Raw genomic sequence first — 20,374 nt, 5'->3', positions numbered from 1 at the left:
TGCTTTCACACTTTGCTAAAATTATTTATTTACATACTACATGTTGAATAAAATTCTCCAGGTCAGCTAGGGAATCGTGAAGAGAATCATCCGTGTCTTGACTTCTGATAAACTTTCGAAGGGTATCTAAAGCATTCATAGCCTCAGATTTTGATGGTAAAGGCTGTTCAGCTCCCTGAAGTTGATCACCTTCATCCTCATCTTCATTGCAAACAAATGTCCCAGCTTTATCTGATTCACTTTCTTTGGCACGCACCCCTTTGTTATTTGTGGGCATTTCGTAAGTTACCAAGCCATCATCTAGAGCTGCATATTCCTCCAAAGATATTCCTTCTGGGAACTCCACTCCAGCTGCCTGTGCATGTGCAAGCAAATTAAAATCAGTTTCAGCCTCTGTGTCATCACCATTTGCCTTGGTTTCTAACTTGAATCCTGCTTCTTTAGAATGTTTTACAATGGTCTCTGGCGTTACTTCCCTCCAGCACAGGTACAACATCTCAATTGCATCACGAAGAAGCAGCATAAATTCTTCATTACCTTCTACGCAGTCAACAAATCTCTTGATGAGATAGTGCCTGTATTTAACCTTCAGACTTTTGATAACCCTTTGTTTCACAGTTGTACATGAAGAAGGGTCTGGAGGAAAGAACATTAATTTGACAGACTTCAGGTTATTTACTTCTGTGTGAGCTGGGAGAGAATCAACAAGAATAACTACTCGTCGCTGCTGTGCTTGAAATTTGTCATCAAGTTTGTGCATCCACTGTTCAAACACTTCTAAAGTCATCCATGCCATATCATTTCCTACATAATCCACAGGTAGTGACTCCACATCTTTGGAAAAGTGTGGGCTTTTGTTTTTTCCTATAATAAGCAAAGGAAGTTTCTCGGAGCCATCCATATTTGTACCCACCACTACAGTTATTCTCTCTTTGCTTAGTTTACCTACAGAACAAGTTTCCCCTTTAAATGTAAATGTGTTACATGGTAACATCTGATACAACAATCCAGTCTCCTGAATGTAAAACACGTTTTTTGGCTGATATTCATTTAAATAATAAGGAAGAACATTTTGGTACCAAAGTGTTGAAGCATCTACTGTAGTAGTAGCAGCTGCTTCTGCAGGCTGAGCTCTGAAAACTAATCCATACCTTGACTTGAAACGATCAAGCCAGCCATTACTGCATTTAAAATCATTATGTCCGAGCTTCTGGGCAAAATCATTGGCCTTGAGGCGCAACATAGGACCGTTTACTGGCACGTTCAAGCACTGAGCAATTCGGTACCATTTCACCAATGCCTCCTCCAGGTCGGTGTAAAAAGCGGTCCTTAGCCTTTTCCTTTTAGGATCAAATCGTAAGGATTCAAAGGCTTCCAAAACTTTTTCTTTATTCTTCATGATTGAAGACAAGGAGTTCTTCTTTATGCCATACTTGGCTGCAATGTCTGCCTTCTTCTCCCCACTCTCCACCGCGCTTATGATGTCAATTTTCTCCTCGATAGATATGCTTTTTTTCCTCCGCACTGTGGGTTGGGGCAGGGGACTCCCCGAAGCCTCAGCCATGGTGCCAGGGCCGAATTCCAGAGCCGCGCACCCAGGCAGGCACACTGGGGCTCTGCCGCTTGCGGCTGCAGGGCGCCTTGGATGAGTACGGTGTCCAGTCCCCTGCTCTGACCTCAGGGGCATGGCAGTTGGCAGGGGCTGGGGCAGCCTCCCCGTTACGGCTGACACCCGCACGACAGCGCCTCGCCTGCGGAGCCGGCCCAGAGCCGCGCCTCACACCGAGGGCTAGACAGGGCCGGTACCACGGCTGGGACCAGTGTACCCACACCTGCCCCACAGGAAAGGAGCAACCGTCTCCCGCCGCGCCGACAGCACCGGGGGGGCGGGGGGGGGGACGCCCCTCGCTGCCACCGCCTCTGGGCCTCCAAACCAGGGCCGCCCTTGCAGAACCATCTGCCAGAGGGAGAGAAATTAAAGCGCCGGCAGGAGAGGAGGAGCGGGCAGCGCAGGGCAGAGCAGAGCGAAGCGGACAAGGCAGGCGGCGCTGCAGCCCGGTGAGGCCCCGACTCTGGTTGCTATGGCTCCGGCTCGGCGGGGCAGCAACCATAGACACACAGGCAACAGCCTAGAGAGACCGCAGCCCGCCGCGCCTGCCGCCGTCAGCCGCCTTTCCGGCCAAGTGTTTCCGGCTCCTCCTGGTACCGGAGGAGGAAGAAAATAAAGCTGGAGAAGGGGCGCCGGAGCCGCCCTACCCAGCTTCCTCCTGCCCCCTTCCCTTTACTCCTTCCCCCTCGGCACGACACCTCCGGGGTCGCAGCAGTGCCGCTGGCAGGTGAGGGACAGGCTGGAGCGAGGCCTTTGGGCCCCGGGGTCAGGTCGGGCCTGGCCCGGCGCGGGAGTCGCAGCAGCGGGGTTGTACCGCACCTCCCGCTTCGTCCGGTCCTACGTGTCATATTGCGGGAGTGGTCTCTGCTTCCCCAGCAGTCCCTTGGCGCTGGCAGCGGGCGACCGGGCCTGTCGACGGAGCGGGGGGAGCCCGCAGCCGGTAGCGGGGCCCACCGGGTGCTGCCCCCGGCCGCCTTGCCTTGTACTTCGCCACAGGTGCTGGCGGCTGGGTTCGGGGGAGCGGAGCGGTTTACGGTCTGCCCATCTCCTTTCCTGTTTATGGTGGGATCTCCGCTTCAGGTGGTGGTGGGCACCCGGAGGGGGCGGGCAGAAGGTGGCTTTCACGAGAGGGAAAAGGCACCTGTTTGTTAGTGGGGCAAGCAAACTTCAGATGCTGTATAAATTTCATGCCCCTGGGACTTACTCCACACCCTTACGATTACTGGTTTAAGCGTTTCAATTTGTCTTTTTGCAGCTGGCTTTCTGTTCTTAAAACATGGAAACACCGTGGCGTTGTGTGACAAGCAGTTGTTACATTTAATGTTGTTTACAAACCAGAAGCAATTCTTCTGGTGTTGCTTATAGTACGTCTCTGATCTATCATTTTTTACTGAAACCCCTCACAGCCTTTCATCTTTCATGCCCTGAACTGGATGTCATATCAATGTCTGATGTGGTCTTTATGCTTGGTGGAACTGGTAACAAGGAGTTTGCCCTTGCTTTGTTATCTAAGTGTTGATTTTTCTAGAAAAGAAAAAGGGCTGGAGGAGGATGTCATTTGATCAGTGCTGTCTGACTCGTATATATCTTTACACGTGTATGTATGTATGCACTCACAAATGGTTAAAATGTAAGGAGTAACTAATACAGAAGAGCATTAGATGGGAAAAACTGGAAGCTGAGGCAGTATCTTGATCAGCTCCTGCTTTCTGTTTTGGTAGTCATTGAAACCGTAATGGGAGCCCATGCCTTAGCTAATGCGGAGATGAGCAGAGTGTTAAGGCTTTTAGGGGCAGGTTGACCTAGAGTAGGGAGTGTGGAAGTTAGTGGCAGCCCAGTTCTTCAGTCCTTGCCTCCATCATGTCTTGTAGCTTTCAAGCGTAATTAGATCATGCAAGTGGAGCAGCCAGGGAATTCAAGAGCATAAGGAGGAAACTGGTGTGATTGCAGCAGAAACTGTTTGATACAGTTCTTTAAATTCTTCTTAAAAACCAGTTAATCTTGACAAGAATTAGTGATAAGTGGTCATAGAAATCGAAATTAAGGAAATGTGTTATTGTTATTTTCCACCAGCAATTGTGTTTAGTGTGGTGTTACAAAAACATTAATTGTTTGTCTATGCAGTGGAGTAATAAAAGTGTAATTAACTTTATTTGGACAAAAGATATCTTGCTTTTGCTTTATTAGCAATTAATTTAAGATAACTGAACTGAAGAAGCAGTGCATCCTGCTCAGAAAAGTAGTTGTAATTGATGAGGATCCCATTTACTTAAGTAATGTAACTATGTGAAGGATAAATCCTTTATTCAAAGCAAACTTATTGTTGATGAGATTTAATTTGTATTTACATGGATAAGCAAATAAGAATTTGCCTTTTTTTTATGAAAAGTCCACGTGTGTTCTTACAACCACTATCTATAATTGGTTAAATGTCTCTGAAGTCGTCATCCTGAAGGAGACTTGTTTATAAGTTTTTGCTTTGCTTTCCATTTTACATTGTACTTTGAAGAAATTATATATATAAATCCCCAAAACTTTAAAATCGTTCGCTTTTAGTTATGGTGGGCTATAACTGAGGTTGTAGTCAGCTATGCATTTAAAGTGGCATTGCCATGGGGGGAGATTTTTCAGTCTGTTCTGTCCCTCTGTTTTACTCTGGTGCAGTAGTTGTGTGGAATTGCAGGATTGGTCTAGTGGGAAAAAAAACCAGAAAATCCAGAGGGACACGAGTGATGAGGACGGGGGTTTGGGCTTAGATTAATGTCAGAGTATGGATCAGGCATGTTTTTTCCAAATAGGAGATCTTTGATTTGTTGTAATTGCTGGTGATGGTAACAAGTGTCCCAGTACACTGAACACCTATTACGTTTTAAAGTCATGGCTGCTTTACTGAAAAGGTAATGGATAATGCAGAATTCACACTGCATTGAATATCTTGTAAAAAGCCTTTCTCTAACACCTACAGGAGCACTGAGATACAGAAGTCTCTGCATTTTTTTAATGGAACCTTAAATATAGGTAATACATGTATGTAGGTACCATGTTGCACAATTTCACATGACTATCTTGCCTTCTGAATCTTTGTAAACATGTAGAATTTTTTTACTCTTACATCCAGCATATGATGTTTACATGCCTTTTTTTTTTTGCCACTGAAGCAGTCATCAGCAAATTCTGTAGTTAAACTAGAATGTGCAGTTAAACTTGTAACAAAAGCCACCTTTAATCTACAGTTTTTCCCTTCTCCCGTTCTAAAGTTGGTCAGTGTGATCCTGCAGAGCTGTGCTGAAAGTGTTGCTACTGCTCACGGGAGAATACTACTATTCAAAAAATGGTGTGTGGGGGGAGGTTGTAGCACGAATAGTGAATTAATTTGGATTTTACAGACTTAATTGTCATTATGCAGTGTCTTCTGCAAGGACTTAGGACATGATTTGTGCCTTGTTGTTAGGAATTCTTAAGGCAATCAAGAAAATCTTTTTTGCTGCTTGTATCATTTAATAGTTTTAAACAGCGTTACCATGGTGTGTAAGTTTATGAGATACAAACATAAGTCCAGGATCACTAATGTGGTACAACTGAGGTACAAATTTTCTTAACGAGACTGCACTACAAGATGAATTGAGCTTCTTGTTTAACCAGCAAAGCAAAGAAATTACACACTTTTAGTCCATAATGGAGATGTGTTAACTGCTCAGAAATAAGCAGGAGGTTGTTCTCAACCACAAGCAGAGTTTGGACAGCACTCTGGGGAAAACAGCATGTCTGCTGTGCAGTCTTTCATATTCAACAGTATTATAGAAAATTAAGACAGACAAATAAATTATACTTGTTTTTTAATTACTTCAAGGGATTTTGTATTGGTTGGAGAAAAATCCAACTTTATTCAGTGGTAGCCCTGAATTAATTGTTTTTCTGGGGAAAAAATGTCTTGTTTTGTGTGTTTGGTTTTCCGAAGTAATAGGTTATCTGGTGTACTATTATCTAGATGATCTAGATGATTCAGTTTCTCAGCCTTTGTGTCCTTATTTCCCTTGTCATGTGAGCTGCTTACCTTATTAATTATTTGCTTTAATTGAAATGTTTTGTAGCTTAGGAAACACAGTATCAATAAAAATAGTGATCTTGTCACAGTTTTCCTAATCTGGTATGTGGCTGAGCATGTATAAAATGGTGCAAGAGTTAATGAAGCTATGTGTGAATTATGCTTAATACTGATAGACTGTTTAATTTTTGATGATTGGTTGTCTCCTCCTCTCGAACAGCTGGGTGAGTTGCAGTGTCACCTGTAGTTACCAGCTATTTGAAATGAAGTTTAGCTTCTTATTGAAGCTCTTTTAGGTACATAACTTACCTTTCATGATCACTGTACTCACAGAGCTGATTTCTTGCACATGTGCTCAGTGTTACTGACTTTTCTTTGCCTTGTGTAGGTGAGGAGGTTATTTTTTTTTTTTGAGAATAAAATGAAAGGGATTCTGTTTCTAGTTATGTGTAACAGACTTAACAACTTACTAGGTTCCAGTGGCTTAGCATGAATATAAACTCTCAATGTTTGGGTAAATCTCATGTCTTAATAAAATTGTGATCTTTGTAATGGTATGATACAATTAATGTATTGTTGCAGGTGACAGTAAATATCAGTTGTTTGACTTCCTGGATTTTATGTTGCAAGCTTAGCTGTCTGTGTGGAGAAGGTTGCTTTGCCAGTGGAAGCTTGTGCTATGCTGTATTCCTAGTCCTGGTTAGATTTTGGAGAGGTAAAGACCTGTTCACCATCAAAAGAGGGAGGTTTCTCTTTGCCTTAGAAGAACTTGTAAAATAAATGCTTCCTGAAAGTCTACTTTGGTTTCTGTAAGGTGCAACATCCGGCTCCTTTCAGATCTATCGATGCATGCCAAATCTATCTCATGTTCCGGTATATCAGAAAGCAGCACTTGATGAGTCTTATCCAGCTGCAGAAGAGGTTCAGTCTAAACGAGATGATCATTATATTAGTGTGAAGTCAACCATTCCCAGCAACAGTTTCAGGCCGAAACTTCTCACATACAGGGAAGTTAGTATGGGGGTATGAGTCCATGTACATTATCTTGAATGGGTGGGGCTGCTTTTGAGACACTGTGAAGAACAATTAGTTCATAACAAAGGATTACTTCAACCAGTAGTTCATTGGTGTGCTGCAGTATTTGCTTTGTAAGTTGGATAGATTTAGGTGTGGTAGAGTCTGAAATGTGCAAGTACTGCAGGAAGAAAGGGTTGATATTTAAAAGGCGGCAATCTTTGTGCAGCTTCACTATAATAAGGCACTGGATCTGCTGCTGGAATGGTGAATCTTTGGGGGGGGATTTTCTTTTGTGCATTAGTCATTCATGCCTTAAACATCAATACAAATTTAGATTTACTTTAGGCTCTTCCTTCTTTTTCCCTTTTCCCGAGGATTCAGGAGTTTTTTTATATACTTAGTTTAAATCAGCTGTGAGCTCCACTTACCAAAGGGCACTTGATTCAGCAATCATACTCAGTGTTTGAACAGAAGTACTGTTGTGGTTTGGTGGTTTAATTTCACCTCAGATCAGTAAGCCTACCATTGTTGTGTGAGGTTGCAGGAACATGCATCCAGAGGCAAAGAGAAATGACTGCTGGTTTTGGCCACAGTTAGAGTAAGTATTTGGTCAAGGTCAGGTTGGACAGAGCTTTAAGTGACATGGTCTAATGTGAGGCATCTCTGCCCATGGCCAGGGGGGTTGGAACTGGATGATCCTAAGGTCCTTTCCAACCCAAACTATTGTACAATTCTGTGAGATGCTGCACTGCAGAAGTAAGCTGATGCTGTGGCTGAGAGCAGTCTTTTATTCTCAGTTTCTTACTGCATTGTCACACCTTCTGTTTCATAGGTCCAAGTGTTAGAGCTGTGTGATGAACTAATTTGAATGGGAATATTTTGAGCCTTGGGCGTCTTCTTTTACATGCAGTGTTTCTGCAGTCCTTTTTTCTGTACAAATGCATTGTTCTGGCCCAGGGAGTAGGTAGGGGAATGGGGAAAGCTGTTGGGGGGAAGAGTTAGGGGTAAAGGGCAGGAAAAAAAGAGCAAGGAATTGTTCTTGGCAGCAGTGTTAGCTTTGGCTGTTGACTAAAACGCAGGTGATGATTTCTTGTTTTGGCCACACCAAATTAGCAGTTTATCCTACTTCCGTTTTTCAGCTGCTCATTTCATGTCTTTGGTGCTTGTCTAGCCTCATTGCAAACTGAATCAACTCACTGAAACCGGGGGAAAAATAACCTGGTGGAAAGGTCTGTTACCAGGCTAGTGAGGTGAATGTTTACAGTGCAGTCAGGAGTGTGGCTGGGAGATGGGGCACTGTAGCTCACAGTAGGGACTGGGAAAGCAGAGTAATGAAATGTCCTTCTTTCAGCAATGGAAAATGATGTTTTAGTACATACCTAAGTTGAAACTGAAGTTAGCAGGTTGTTTTTTTTCTCTGAACTTGATACATAGATTTGACTTGGGTAAGAATGCCTAAAAAAATGTGTTTTGCTTCTTATTTGTCTTAGATACTAGAAGTTGTCCAGAGAAGCTGATGAGTTTTTGTTCTCTAATGTATTTTCTGCAGAAATGTATACATATGTGTGAGCATGTGTATCTCTGAAGAAATGCATAAACATCCATCAGTGTACAATATTAACAAAATTATTTGAGATTCTTGATGGAAAGGATCCAAGCCAATATTTGTTTTGCCTTTAATTAAATTTGGAAATGCAGCTTTGTGATCCCTGCCAAATGAAGTGTATCCCCTAACAGTACAGGACTTCCCTTTGACGCTTTCCCGACAATTTGCAGAAAGAAGAACAAAAATAGCTGTGTAAGCCTGCACTGACATTTCAGTATTGCGCAGGTAGCTGTGACAGGCCAAGCATTTAGAAAAATACCCCGCTTGACTGTGTCAAGTAGAAGCATCATAGTTCTTGGCAGTCTGGGAGTTCAAGCAGGTTTGAGATTTAGAGCAATCTTAAGGAGCTTAAGCTATTGGACGGATTTCCTAAATTAATATCTAATATGACAGATAACTAGAACATTTGATCTAATGGTGTTGATAGCAACAGGGATTTGGACTCAATCCTTATGGGTTCCTTCCAACTTGAGATGTCCTTTGAAATGAAACTAATTGCTACTTTAAAAGTACTCATAAAATAAACATAGGCCTTTTTGGTGTGCTTCAGTATTTTCATTTACTTAAAGGCTACGAGTTCTGAGTTTGTTCTGTTGTATGAACGATGACCCCCCAAAAGCTGCTTTGTGTTGGGTGAGTGAAGACTGGGCTGTCTGAGGGATTTGGTATGCTAGTTTAATATGTGGCATGTGAGCTATTCCTTCCCAGTGCTGAAAGAAGGTGCTGACTAAATCCTAAATAACAGGGATTGGTGGGGTAAGTTTGAGTGTTAAAGTCACTTCTTGAATTCACAGCACACTGATTTTCTCTTAAGTGATTTGAAATCTGTTCTCTGTGTGTGTAGAGATTTTTTTTAAAGCTGTGATCTCAGACACTTGACCTCTTCCTGACCCTTTGACTGAAAAGAGCTTGTTCCCTTTTTAGGATCTTTACAGGAAGAAAACCCCTTTTCTCAGGTACTTGTTGATGGTGTAACTTGTCGATTTGGCACAGGTGTAGGGGTTGGTTTGAACACTGCAGGTGACTTTTATGTAAGCATGAACATTTGGAAATTCTTGGTTTCGTAGTTTTGGAGAGTGTTAGGGTGCCATTCCCTCTTTAGGTGCCTGTAAACACCCTCTGCAGGTGTCGATTTCTTCTGGGAACGTCTCTTATACCTTAGGTCATTCTTAAAAGCGGTGGTTTCACAGCTGCTGCTACTATTCATAATACAGCTGCATTTTGAAACTAACTTTGATTCTTGAATTGCATCAGTGCTTTTAAGTTCTTGTTTCTGCATTTCATTTCAGATTTACTGCTGTTGGCTGAATCAGGGTTGTATAACGACAGTTCGGTCAGAAGGTGGCACTGTATTATGCTAAAATAAGAAGCAAGTTAAACTATTTTAAAGTTTGGATTCAGTACTTTCTTTTCATAGTTTTAGCTAGTACAGTTTTGGGGGTGTTTTTTTGGGTTGGGTTTTTTTTGTTTGATTGGTTTTCTGTTAGCCAAGTTCATCTTCTTGCAGCTTGAAGTACGTAAAATACTCTAAGGGTCAGGTGTATATAGAAAATATTTGTCTGGCTCCACATGTCTCATTTGTGTTTGGCACCCCCTGACCCCCTCATCAATGGGTTAAATTTTAGTGTTTGTTTTCTCTTGGATCTTGAAGCTTTCCATTACTTCTCTCTGAATTGTGCTAGCATATGAATATGATTTGAGTGTGTGGTTAAATGAATATATACAGACCTAGTATATCAGAATATTGCATATAAGAGTTTGAAATAAAATCAGCTGTCATTAAACCTATACATCAAGTACTTTCATGTAGGTCAATCACTGGAAATTAAAGACAAATGCTAACCTGTTTCTTCTTATACTGTAGGAAGGTGCAATGGCTCAAGAGTCTCCCAAAAATTCAGCAGCAGAAATTCCTGTGACTAGCAATGGACAGCTGGAAGATTCTCATGAGCACAGCTTTAACAGGGTAAGAATTTTGTTTGCCATCTAACAAGGTACCATTATCAGAAATGCTAAAGTTACAATGCAATGCATAGCAGACTGCAGTTAACGTTTTCTAGAGCTTTAATGGCAAAACTCCTTTGAAACTCAGAAATTATTATTGAAGTTGCATAATGTGATTGCACATTGCAATTTTGTATAAAAGGCATGCTAGCAGTGGCAGATACTTCTGAGCATGAAACAGTGTAAAGAATTGGGTGCTCTGTAATGCACAATCAATAATGCTGCTACATCCTTGTCTCTGATCCTTGAGGATACTGATTTTTAATCAGAAAATTTTAGTCATAAACAGGACAACAAGCATTTTTAAAATGAGAGACTCGATAGCCTGAATTCACAGGACTTGTTAAAGCCTACATTTTTTGTGAATAAGTATCAAATTGTTCAGCGCAAGCTGCTTCTAACTGATATTAGGTTTGGGTGCAACGTGCCTAAAAGTAAAGAAAGTTAGTCACGTTCCGATTTGAAGTTGTAAATAGGAAAGAAGCAACTTGGGTTGAAACTGAAAAATCACTACGGTATTGCTGTATGCGGTATAGATGACATCTTATTTGCTGTATGTTAGAAAAATAAGTTATACTTCTATAATTATCTGCATGCAATTTTGAGTTCTTTCCCTTAACAGCGATATTTTACTGTTCTTCTTATGTTTGCTGTCAGCAGAGGGTGCTGTGGTACAGTTTATGGAATTGGGGATTGGTTTTATTTTGTGTTTCAGTTGGAAATATGAAGGCAAGTTAATTGTCCACATATATTTGATACCTGCTGAGGCGTAGATTTTAAGGAAATCTCTAACCTTTAACAGTCCCATGCTGAGTTGCAGTGAAGGATTATTTCTAAAAGAAATACTGATAAGAGCTTCAACATTTTATTCTGTTCTGCTAAAATCCTGATTAGAGGTAGGGAACTTCATCAGTTTAAAAACAAATGACATAAACGTCCTGAATATTGGTGAAATAAATATTTACCTGATTTCGTCTTCTGCTTTTAGCTTGAATGGAAGCACTCCTTCAAAGCTGATAAGTTGTTAAAGCTTACTAAAAAACCCAAAGCAGGTATTGAACATTGCAATAACTTTTTTGTCTGAAAGTTGTGTTAATGGTGGAAAATTTTTTTAAAGTTAAGTACTGTAAAGTTTTTGGTGCTCTGTAATGCACAGTCAGGTGTATACATTTCAAATTATTGATTCTAAGCCTTGAGGATACTGATTTTTAAAGCATCAGTTTTATTCATAAAGCAGAAAAGCAAGCATTTAAATATATATTAAAAGTATAGTTTTAAACGTTTGATATAATCTTTATAAGTAAAATTAATTTGAATATGTAGACATGTATTTAAAATATTAAAAATAAAAATACAGTCTGAAAATAACATCAAAGGCCATTTGATTATGCTTTCAGGGTAGCTGTATAGTGAGCATGGCTGTAAAGTATAAAACTTCGTGAGATGGAAATGCATCCATGTTAGAGCTCTTACTGGAAAATACTGCACTTACCAGTGGGCGATTTTCCTGCTTCTGCTGAATTGTCCATGATTATTTTATACATAACACTGCAGTGAGGGAAAGCTTGTATTTCTTAAGATTTGTCATTGAACTAAGATCTACCAGTCACATAATGTAAAAATGTTTAATGAAATAAAGTTAAAACTGAATGTCAATAAAGATGTACCTGTATCTAGGGGGGCAAGAGAAGTACACCTTGAAGTGGTAATGAATTTGGGTTCACCTGCAAGTAGAGAAACAGGTTACTATTTCTAAGAATGATGAACGTGATGATGCCATGGCTTGATGCTGCTAAGTTATCTTTTCCTTACATAATAATTGCTTCTTTAGTGTAGTGCTTATTTCTTAGTTACAGTAAATGAAACTTGTGCTCTTGTTGACTGGGTCAGAGCCCTTGTTCAGTCAAAATATTATCACAGTTTTCTACAGCAAGTTGAAATGTTAGGTTATTTTTGTCTGTGGCCACATATAAAAGTTGAAGTAGGTTTTTGCTGGCATGCCAATAATTTTGCTGGCTCGGAGTCAACTATATTTTGAGACTGCCACTTTCACACAAATGGGCCAAATGCTTGGTCGACTTGCAGAAAATTTATACTGTGCAACCATATTTGAGTTTCCTGCTGTAATTATTTTCACAATGCTTATTTTGAGATCAGTGAAGGTGAAGTGTACTTTAATTATTTTAACTGTCAAGTACAAGTTAACACCTGCATGTGTGACCTAAACTCAGAATATGTGATAATCAAGGCTGCTTATAAACAAAACACAGAAAACAAACTTCTTGGAATTAACATCTAGGTCTGTTTACTAATCTGGTAGTCTCAAATTCTAATACTTAGTTTCTATTAATCTTGCTTTGTGTTTGTTGTTTCTAATCCTTAATGCTACAATTTTCTTTTTTTCACTGCCAGGTAATTTTTTGTTTTAACCTAAAGCAATGTGCACTGCACCACAAAACTTCTGTGCCAGGTTTTCAAGGGTCTTGTTTCCTATTTATTGACTTATGGAAATGGCAAGCCAAGTACTGATTTTTAAGAGGTAGATTAAGAAAGAGGCAAGAAACCTTTACCACTTGATGTTGTACTGTTACCACAGTGCTTGGGAAGAGTATGTGAGCACAGTATGGTTTAGAACACTTGAACTCCAATATACTGACTTCAGTTACCTTCTTGGGAAGCTGGGCAACAAAGTTATCTTAGTTTCTTGTTTTCTTATTGCTGTCATCAGGGAAGCATTCATTTAGATGATGTACATTTCAGATGTAAGCAATGAAACATGATTTCTTCTCTATTTTTTAATTAGGTCTTCTTCAGCTATTTTGCGACAAACACTTCAGCAGCTTTGATTGTATGTTTTTGATAGACTGAGTAAAGAGATAGTTGTACAACCTCTTCTTCAGAGTTCTCTAAATACAAAACTAAGCTTTTTTCTATTCTCACATTCTGTTTAGTACTTCCGTCAGAATCCCGTCCATAAGCTGCTCAGGCATGAAAAGGCACATTTATTTTCTGCCAAATGCAGTATTTGTATACACTCAAGCATGAGAAGTATTTAATTTTGCAAGGCAATGCAGTGCAAATTTTTCTTTTTGAACCTGTAAATAGCAAGCAGTGTTGCTCCTTCTTTGAAGAAAAATGCCATTATTTTTGCAGAGCATCAGACAGCACAGATTGCCATAATGTCATTTCAGAAGAAAGCATATTAGTTCCAGTCTTGTGGGAATGCGATGTAGCACTACGTGATGCATCATCTTGGTTCCTTATGTTTAAGAAAAAGAATCAAAAGCATATTTATAAGGTAAATTAAAAAAGCATTTGCCTAACTGTGAAGTCTTGTTCAGAAATATGCCGCTACATTCTAATTCTGTCTTGTTTGTGATAATAAGAGATGCCTGTGGAATTCTGACAGGTTTTGACCTGCCTGTATGATGGATGAAAACTTTTTTAACTAAAAAAGGGTGTAGCTTCTAACATCATTGGATGAAATGTCTGATGTCCTTTCATTACAAAAAAGCTTGACCCAGTGCTTTTCAGCTCTCCAAGCTCTGTTGAAACTCACTTAAACATTAAAAACTTAGTGTATACAAGCGTTTGCCAATGTTTGCATGTTTGTTAGTCTGTCTTAATAACAGAGGAAGGACTTCAGTGTTTCCTAACCAAACATGTTTTTCTTACTACTTTATACAAGAAAACTCAACATACAAAAAAGTCTCATTGGTTTATGTTCTCCACTGGTTTATTTCTTTTACCCTTGACTTTGAGAACAGTTTTCCTCGCATGCTATTATAATTATGTGATTAGAAGAGTGGGGTTTTAACGTCACTTAGGGGATTGGGAGCTGAGGACTACAGTAAGGAGTGAGGAAGTGTGTTATTCCGAATTCAGTACAGTGCCATATAGTGTGAAAGCTGTATAGGAATAAATTAAATCAGAAAACTGTTCGGTGTGCCTGCAAAGGTATTCGGGCAGTTGTAAGCTATTATGTTTAAACTATTGTACAAAATCAATATGAAGTCCTTCTGACTCTCTGAAATTGTTGTCCTGGTTGTTTCCTTTTATTTTCAGTATTTATATATATTTATATATTTATTTTCAGTTTCCTTTTATTTTCAGCCTCTTCTCTTGGCTGTTTTTGTACTCTTATGGGGACGAAACTGCTACTAAACATTTGTATTTAATGCCAGTAATAAACTTAAGGCTGCAAAAGAGGCATTAACTTTCTCATGAGTCTTTAATTGATCTTCTTAGAATTGTGAAATAAGCTCTGGGATGTGATGACTCTGAGTGCATGTGTTCAATATCTTGTTTTGTGATTGTATTGCCAGGCTGCACAAATACATAAGGTGAATTCCATTTTGTCTTTTGCCCTCTGAAAAAAATGCCAAGCCTTATCATTCACATTCTATCTGAACCATGTGAGTTCATCTCTTAGTTTTTTTACATGATTAGATTTTTACACTGGGAGATGATATTTTAATTAATGTAGAGATATTTAAAGTATATTTCTGTGTGTCAGTTCTAGAAAACTGTTTCTAAGGGATGAAACAAAAAAATACAGTCTTTGTTGCAAAGTAGTCTGCTTCATACACTTAAAAACTAAAGAAATGAATGTTAATGATGAAAGTAAAAGGGATGCTAATTTAAAACTTCATAGTACATTAGGTAAGTCAAATGGGATAAAGTAGAAGGGTCTTCTGAGTGAAGAGCAATGTATTGGAGAGCAGAAGAAATCTGTCAGCCCATCTTGTTTGCCACTTCAGCATAGAATAAAGCTGAAGCTCTCCTCCCATTTATTTTTATGTGAGAATTTATATTGATGTAAGAATTTAGTAGTTGAATTCATGTAAAATAGGAGCTGAGAAACCTAGTAGGGCAAAGAGGAGAAAAAGTGCTGAATACATACGCGCAGCTCTACAAATTAGAGTAATAAGTTAAAGTTGAGGGCCAGTTATCTTACTGGATAGATGTTATGTCTGTCTACATAACACTTTGTTTCATGGCACTTGTAATCTTTAAAACTTACACTTTGAGCTTTACAATCAGATGTGGTACAAATTTTTCCTGAAGGTGATTTGAGTAGTTTTGTTTAAAATGTCATTCATCATTAAAAAATAAACAAGTGTTATGTTGTTCCCAGTCTAGTTGCTCCACTTTTAATAGACTACTTGAACTAGCTAGTGGTGTGGAGGTTCTAAAACACTTTTATTCAAGGTAATAAGGGCAAGCAAAACCATATCTATTAAACTTCCTGTTGGTACTAAGCAAGAGATAATGCTTAGTCATGCATTATAATGGACTGACAAAACTAAGAAATTAGTAGAGTGTTGTTTGCTTACTTCTGCCTTAGTTTCCAGTAAGTATTTACAAAGTAAGTTTCAGCAGATAAAGAAGCAATGCAATTCTGTTACCTTTCCCATCTTTATTTTAGCTTATTATGGGTAGCATGGATGGGAAGTATCTTTTGGATAATAGTGCTATAACCCAACCAACATTTGTTTATAAGCATGCATTCTGAGCAACTCCTTTGCTGTGTCTGCTGTCTTAACAGGATTGATATGTCAAAAATCCCTGCTGGTTCATCTAGGTGATCTGTATAATAAACTGGTGAATATTCCTGTGAGTAATATAAATAAGGCTAACTTTACTAAGATATGTTTAGTTTAATATGGTGACTTGAACTAATTAAAATGGGATTTTAACAAAGTGTTAAAGTGGTTTAAATGCTCTGTGCAATATAGGTTTGCACAAGTCTTGAGTAGACCTAACTAAGCTAGTACAGCTGTTCTGTGTGCCTTTATTCTATGCTTTTGCTGCTTTGAGCCCTTAGTGTGCTAAAGAACTTAAGAATAGGGCAGGTAATCAAACCTTTTGACTTCTTGGAAATCCGAGTTGTAAGATTTTTATACTTCTAGCTCTGGATCTCAGTGAAGTTACCGTATTAAAAATACTTCTGCTAGCTGATAATTGCATGAATGTGCAATGGCTTTCAGCCTCATAAAATTGGAAATTATGAATTAAGCTGGGAAAGGGGAGGACGTGGTGGTGATTCCTTAACAGATTTGTGACTTTGAAATGTATCAGCAAATTCTGGTGAATTCTAAAGACTTTCTTTCCCTTTTATGAGGAAGGGGGGAAATCAGAGTTTGAAAACAGATCTTGTGATCATCAAACTCTTCCTCTTAACTAGAAAAGCAATATGTAGTCAAAGTATAGTCACCTTATAGTAGGGGAATCTGTCTTCCCCTGTTGCAACAGCAAACCTACATTTGGTGGGAAGAAATCTTCATGTTGCCTTCTTACCACTCTAAAATCTCCTTAAGTACTATCATACCTTCTCATGAATGTGAAGTTTTGTGCATGTCTTTTCTCAATCTAAGGCTGTTTCCAAGTTATTCTTTGTAAATTATTGAAGGGATAGACTGCTTTGTCAGAATGATTGCAGATTTTGGGGTAGCTCTTTTTGTTTATCTACACTTGTGTAAAAAATAAAAAAGCAAGCATGTTACAAGAATGACATGTTAAAATTTGAAGCTTACATACAGAAGTGTGTCTCCACTGAACAGTAACCTGTATGTTTATGAACAACAAAAAGGTAGTATTTGATGATCACTGAATTTTTGATGACAGTTCTGGTCATATGTAAACCAACAAATGGTAAATCTTTCTCTTAAATTCATGCGCAAGGCTATGTTTCTTCAGCAGAGTGTATTTCAATTGGTTAATATAATTGTTTAAAATGGGTTTGAAACCAGTTCGTTATATTGGACTTTGCCTTTTTGCCAATGAACAAAGTATAGCTCTCTTTAAACAAGTATGTTTGTGTACCTATACATATATATGTATATATTTATGTAAATACCCTGATGTGTATATAAACACAACTGTAGATCTTAATAATTTCCATGCTCCAAATACCAGGGGTTTTATTTAAGAGATGCATGTGTTATAATATTCTGGTTTATTTAAGTGTAGTTTGTTCAGCCTGTGTTTAGCTTGAAATTAGAATTAAGTTGAATGTACAGAAGTAGTACAAATGCTTAAGTTTAGACATAAACTTTTGTCTTTACAAAGCAGATGTTCTGCATTTTAGCCTTAAATACAGATGATTGCTTAGATTCCTATTGTGAACATGCTTCAGCAGGTTAGCTGTCTATGTTTATTTGGCTACAGATTTAGATATTTCCAAAAGCTATACAACGTGCCAAGGTGCCTTCAGGAAAAGAAAAAAGAGTTGATGCCATGTCCTTTTTGTTAAATCAATACTCAGTGTATCTTCTCCTCTGCAGTCTGGTTATCCTCTTTCAAGTCATTCTGCTTTTTCAGCTCTTAGTGACTTGCTAGATTTTGAGTTAAATGGACTCAGTCTGTTAGCTAAACTAAGTTGAAGCAAAGGCATACCACCAACTGCAAGTACTTAAATGGATGCACCAGTGTTAAGTCGGTTGTGAAGCCTGAAAACAGTAATGCATCCAGTGTTTTGATACACTTAATTTGTGCCATCGGGTTCTGCATGTGACTATTATTTGTTATTCATTCTGAGGGTTTTCAGTGTGCTTTTGCTTGTTTGTTTGGATTTTTTTTTTTTGTATAATGCTTCAGATACACAAATACAGCTTAATTATTCTTAAATAGTTATTCCATGTGAGTGAAAGTACAGCTATAGATGGAGGTTGCTCTGATTACAGTAACATCCCGGGTTTTCGATGTCAACGATATTTCTGTTCTGCTGGAATTCATGTTTGTAGCTCTTCTTTTTCTCTTCTTGCCAGGAGTTTGTCCTAAACTAAAGACAGCTGAGTCTGGGGGGATGTGATCCAGAGTCACTTCCTGACAATCTGAGCCTCTAGGCAGTATCATTCTTAGGCACTAGCTTGCTTCTGGTTTGTGCATGGAGCAGCTACAGTAATATGTCAAACATGAATTGGATTTTAAAGCTTGCGTTTTCTTTGTAATTAAGATCATTGCCTATATCATAAATAGTTATCGCATGTGTCCAGACGCTGACAGCTTAAAGCTACATATAGTTTTTCTCTGCAAATTTCACTATTGCTTTGTCATCTTTTTTGCCTCTGTATGGAAGCAGAGGGGGTGCAGAAGAGTACATGACTCCAGAAACTGCCAGTTTCCTAATTTTTTTGATGCTTAATTATTTTGAAGTGTGTTTTACCATTTTGCTTTTACTTTGAGTAGTATTTCACTCAGCTTTCGCTTTTATTAATTAGTGGTTTTAAAATGTTTTGAATATCTGAACTTTTTTAAAGCTCTAAATATATTCCATAATACCAGGGGCTTAAAATTCAATGAGATGGCTGGAAATAATAGTCAAGGAAACCTTTGGGAGTCATTTGTAGAGGTGGGCGAGATAGCAGAACTGGGCATTAGGATGGTATGTGAATTATGGTGTATGAATTTGTAGTTCAGTACTAGTCCTTGCTTGGGTTTTTGTGAAGACTTCAGTTGCCTGCAAGTTGGTTGTACTGCTTAATCTGCCTCTCAGAAGTTAAACAAGGTGATCTTGGGCAATTTTAAACCCATGAGTTTCAAAAGCAAACAGAAGCAAATGGCAACTTCGTGCTGTGAAATGTAGACTAAGTGCTCACAAGGAAGCTGTTGAAATGATGGTGCCTTTTGGATGTTTCTCCCATATCAAATATTAGAGAGGTTTCGTGTGCTATTTGTAGAAATAAAGGTTGCTGTGAATTTTAAAGCAATTTCTTGCTCAATGCCTTTTGTTTATTTGATTTAGCTTTACCATTATGATAATTGCTTACACATTTTTGGTTTTATAAGATGCCATCTGCACTTAGCTTTGGGTCATTCTGCACACCTATAAGTTCTTAACTGGAAATGCTGTTAAACCGATGTGGTTGTTTGGACCAGCTTCAGACTACATACAAATGTTTTGGGCTCCATTTTTGGTAACTGCTGCTCTAAGAGATGGCATTCTGGTTGTTCATCAATAAAAAAAATACTCCATAATAAATACACAGGCTATAATTAGTGTTTCTTGTTTATGTTCTATTTGTGCATTGTGGTAGAATGCTGTGACACCAGTGAAGATGTTCCAGGCTAAAGGCAAAAAGTGCCTGTCTGAGAGCTGCTGGAATTGCATTATAATACTTCTGAGTTACTTTTATCTTTCTTAAACATTGACTTTCCAATTTTATTCATATATTTCCAAGGACTTGAAACATTCATTACCAGTTGAACTTGGACTTTCTGAAACCAAAATAACATCTCATGGCTTTGACAGCACCAAAGAGGGAGTCGTTGAGGCAGGACCGTTTCCAGGAAAAGGTAACTGGGCTTTTTTTGTCTTTATTTTTCGATTTAAAATCTTTAGGCATATTTTCATATTGACAGGAGGACAGTGCCCTCTAACTTCTTTGAGCATCTTGGTGTAAGTGAACACATTGAGATGTGCATTAGTGACAATCTGGTTTATCTTCTCTGGTAGCTGGGTTAAAATAGAGGATATATGCTGCACTTGTAGTGTCTGTCGGGGGACTGTTGGAACCTACTCAGTGTTAAGTTGGTCTGCATTTACAGGAAAGGAGGTCATTGAGCACCTTGAAATGGTGTTAGACAGGAGAATTTTGCTGTTACGTTGCATTGAAGTTTTATTTAAATGTTGCAGGTATTGTTCTGATTTGAAACATGACTGGGGAGTTGTTTATTTCTTGATACACAGTTCACTTGGAGGAGATTAATGAATGGAATTCCTCTTTGCCCCTGAGACTTGTCTGTTTTTTGTGTTATAGCGCGTGTATTACTTTATGGTTGTTAGGAGTCATAATGCTTCTGGTCTGTTTTTCCAGGCATTAACTAATGAAAAAGTGTCTGTTCTGATTTTCTCAGCACAGAGTTGCACTTGTTTATAGCAGAAGGATTTTAGTTAATTAATATTTAATTCACTGTGCAAGTATTAATGTATGTTTCAGAGAATCTAAGTTAGTATAAAACAATGAGAAATACAAGTGATAAACAAGCCAGTAATGTCAGTGTTTCCCACCTGTGTAAAAATAGTGGAGTGCCATGACAGAGTATGTGAAAGTGATATTGGAAGGAATTATGTAGCCTTGACAATTTCTGA

General features: G+C 38.8%; 2 protein-coding genes across 4 annotated transcripts in view; one reads left to right on the top strand and one right to left on the bottom strand.

Moving 5' to 3' along the window:
• Nucleotides 1–1,873, bottom strand: TIGD4 (tigger transposable element derived 4). Its single transcript, XM_061373966.1, has one exon. The coding sequence runs from the start codon at nt 1,685–1,687 to the stop codon at nt 26–28; it is 1,662 nt and encodes a 553-aa protein (XP_061229950.1). The 5' UTR covers nt 1,688–1,873; the 3' UTR covers nt 1–25.
• Nucleotides 1,874–2,161: 288 nt separating this feature from the next.
• ARFIP1 (ADP ribosylation factor interacting protein 1) overlaps nt 2,162–20,374 on the top strand; it is a 43,068-nt gene continuing 24,855 nt past the window's right edge. For all 3 annotated transcript variants that reach the window (XM_061374380.1, XM_061374372.1, XM_061374364.1), the window contains exons 1-3: nt 2,162–2,336; nt 10,142–10,243; nt 19,464–19,578. In XM_061374380.1, the coding sequence (XP_061230364.1) occupies nt 10,151–10,243; nt 19,464–19,578 (208 nt within the window). In that variant the 5' untranslated portion in view covers nt 2,162–2,336; nt 10,142–10,150. The remainder of the gene's footprint in view (nt 2,337–10,141; nt 10,244–19,463; nt 19,579–20,374) is intronic.

The sequence above is a fragment of the Neopsephotus bourkii genome, unplaced genomic scaffold (genome assembly GCF_033783945.1).
Source record: "Neopsephotus bourkii isolate Nb327-2 ecotype Australia unplaced genomic scaffold, CSIRO-AGI_Nbou_v1 NB_168, whole genome shotgun sequence".
Taxonomy (NCBI): Eukaryota; Metazoa; Chordata; class Aves; order Psittaciformes; family Psittacidae; genus Neopsephotus; species Neopsephotus bourkii.
This window is presented reverse-complemented; position numbering and strand designations above follow the sequence as displayed.

Excerpts from the sequence above, each read along its gene's own strand:
- TIGD4 (XM_061373966.1), bottom strand. The coding sequence starts at position 1,687 with ATGCCCCTGAGGTCAGAGCAGGGGACTGGACACCGTACTCATCCAAGG.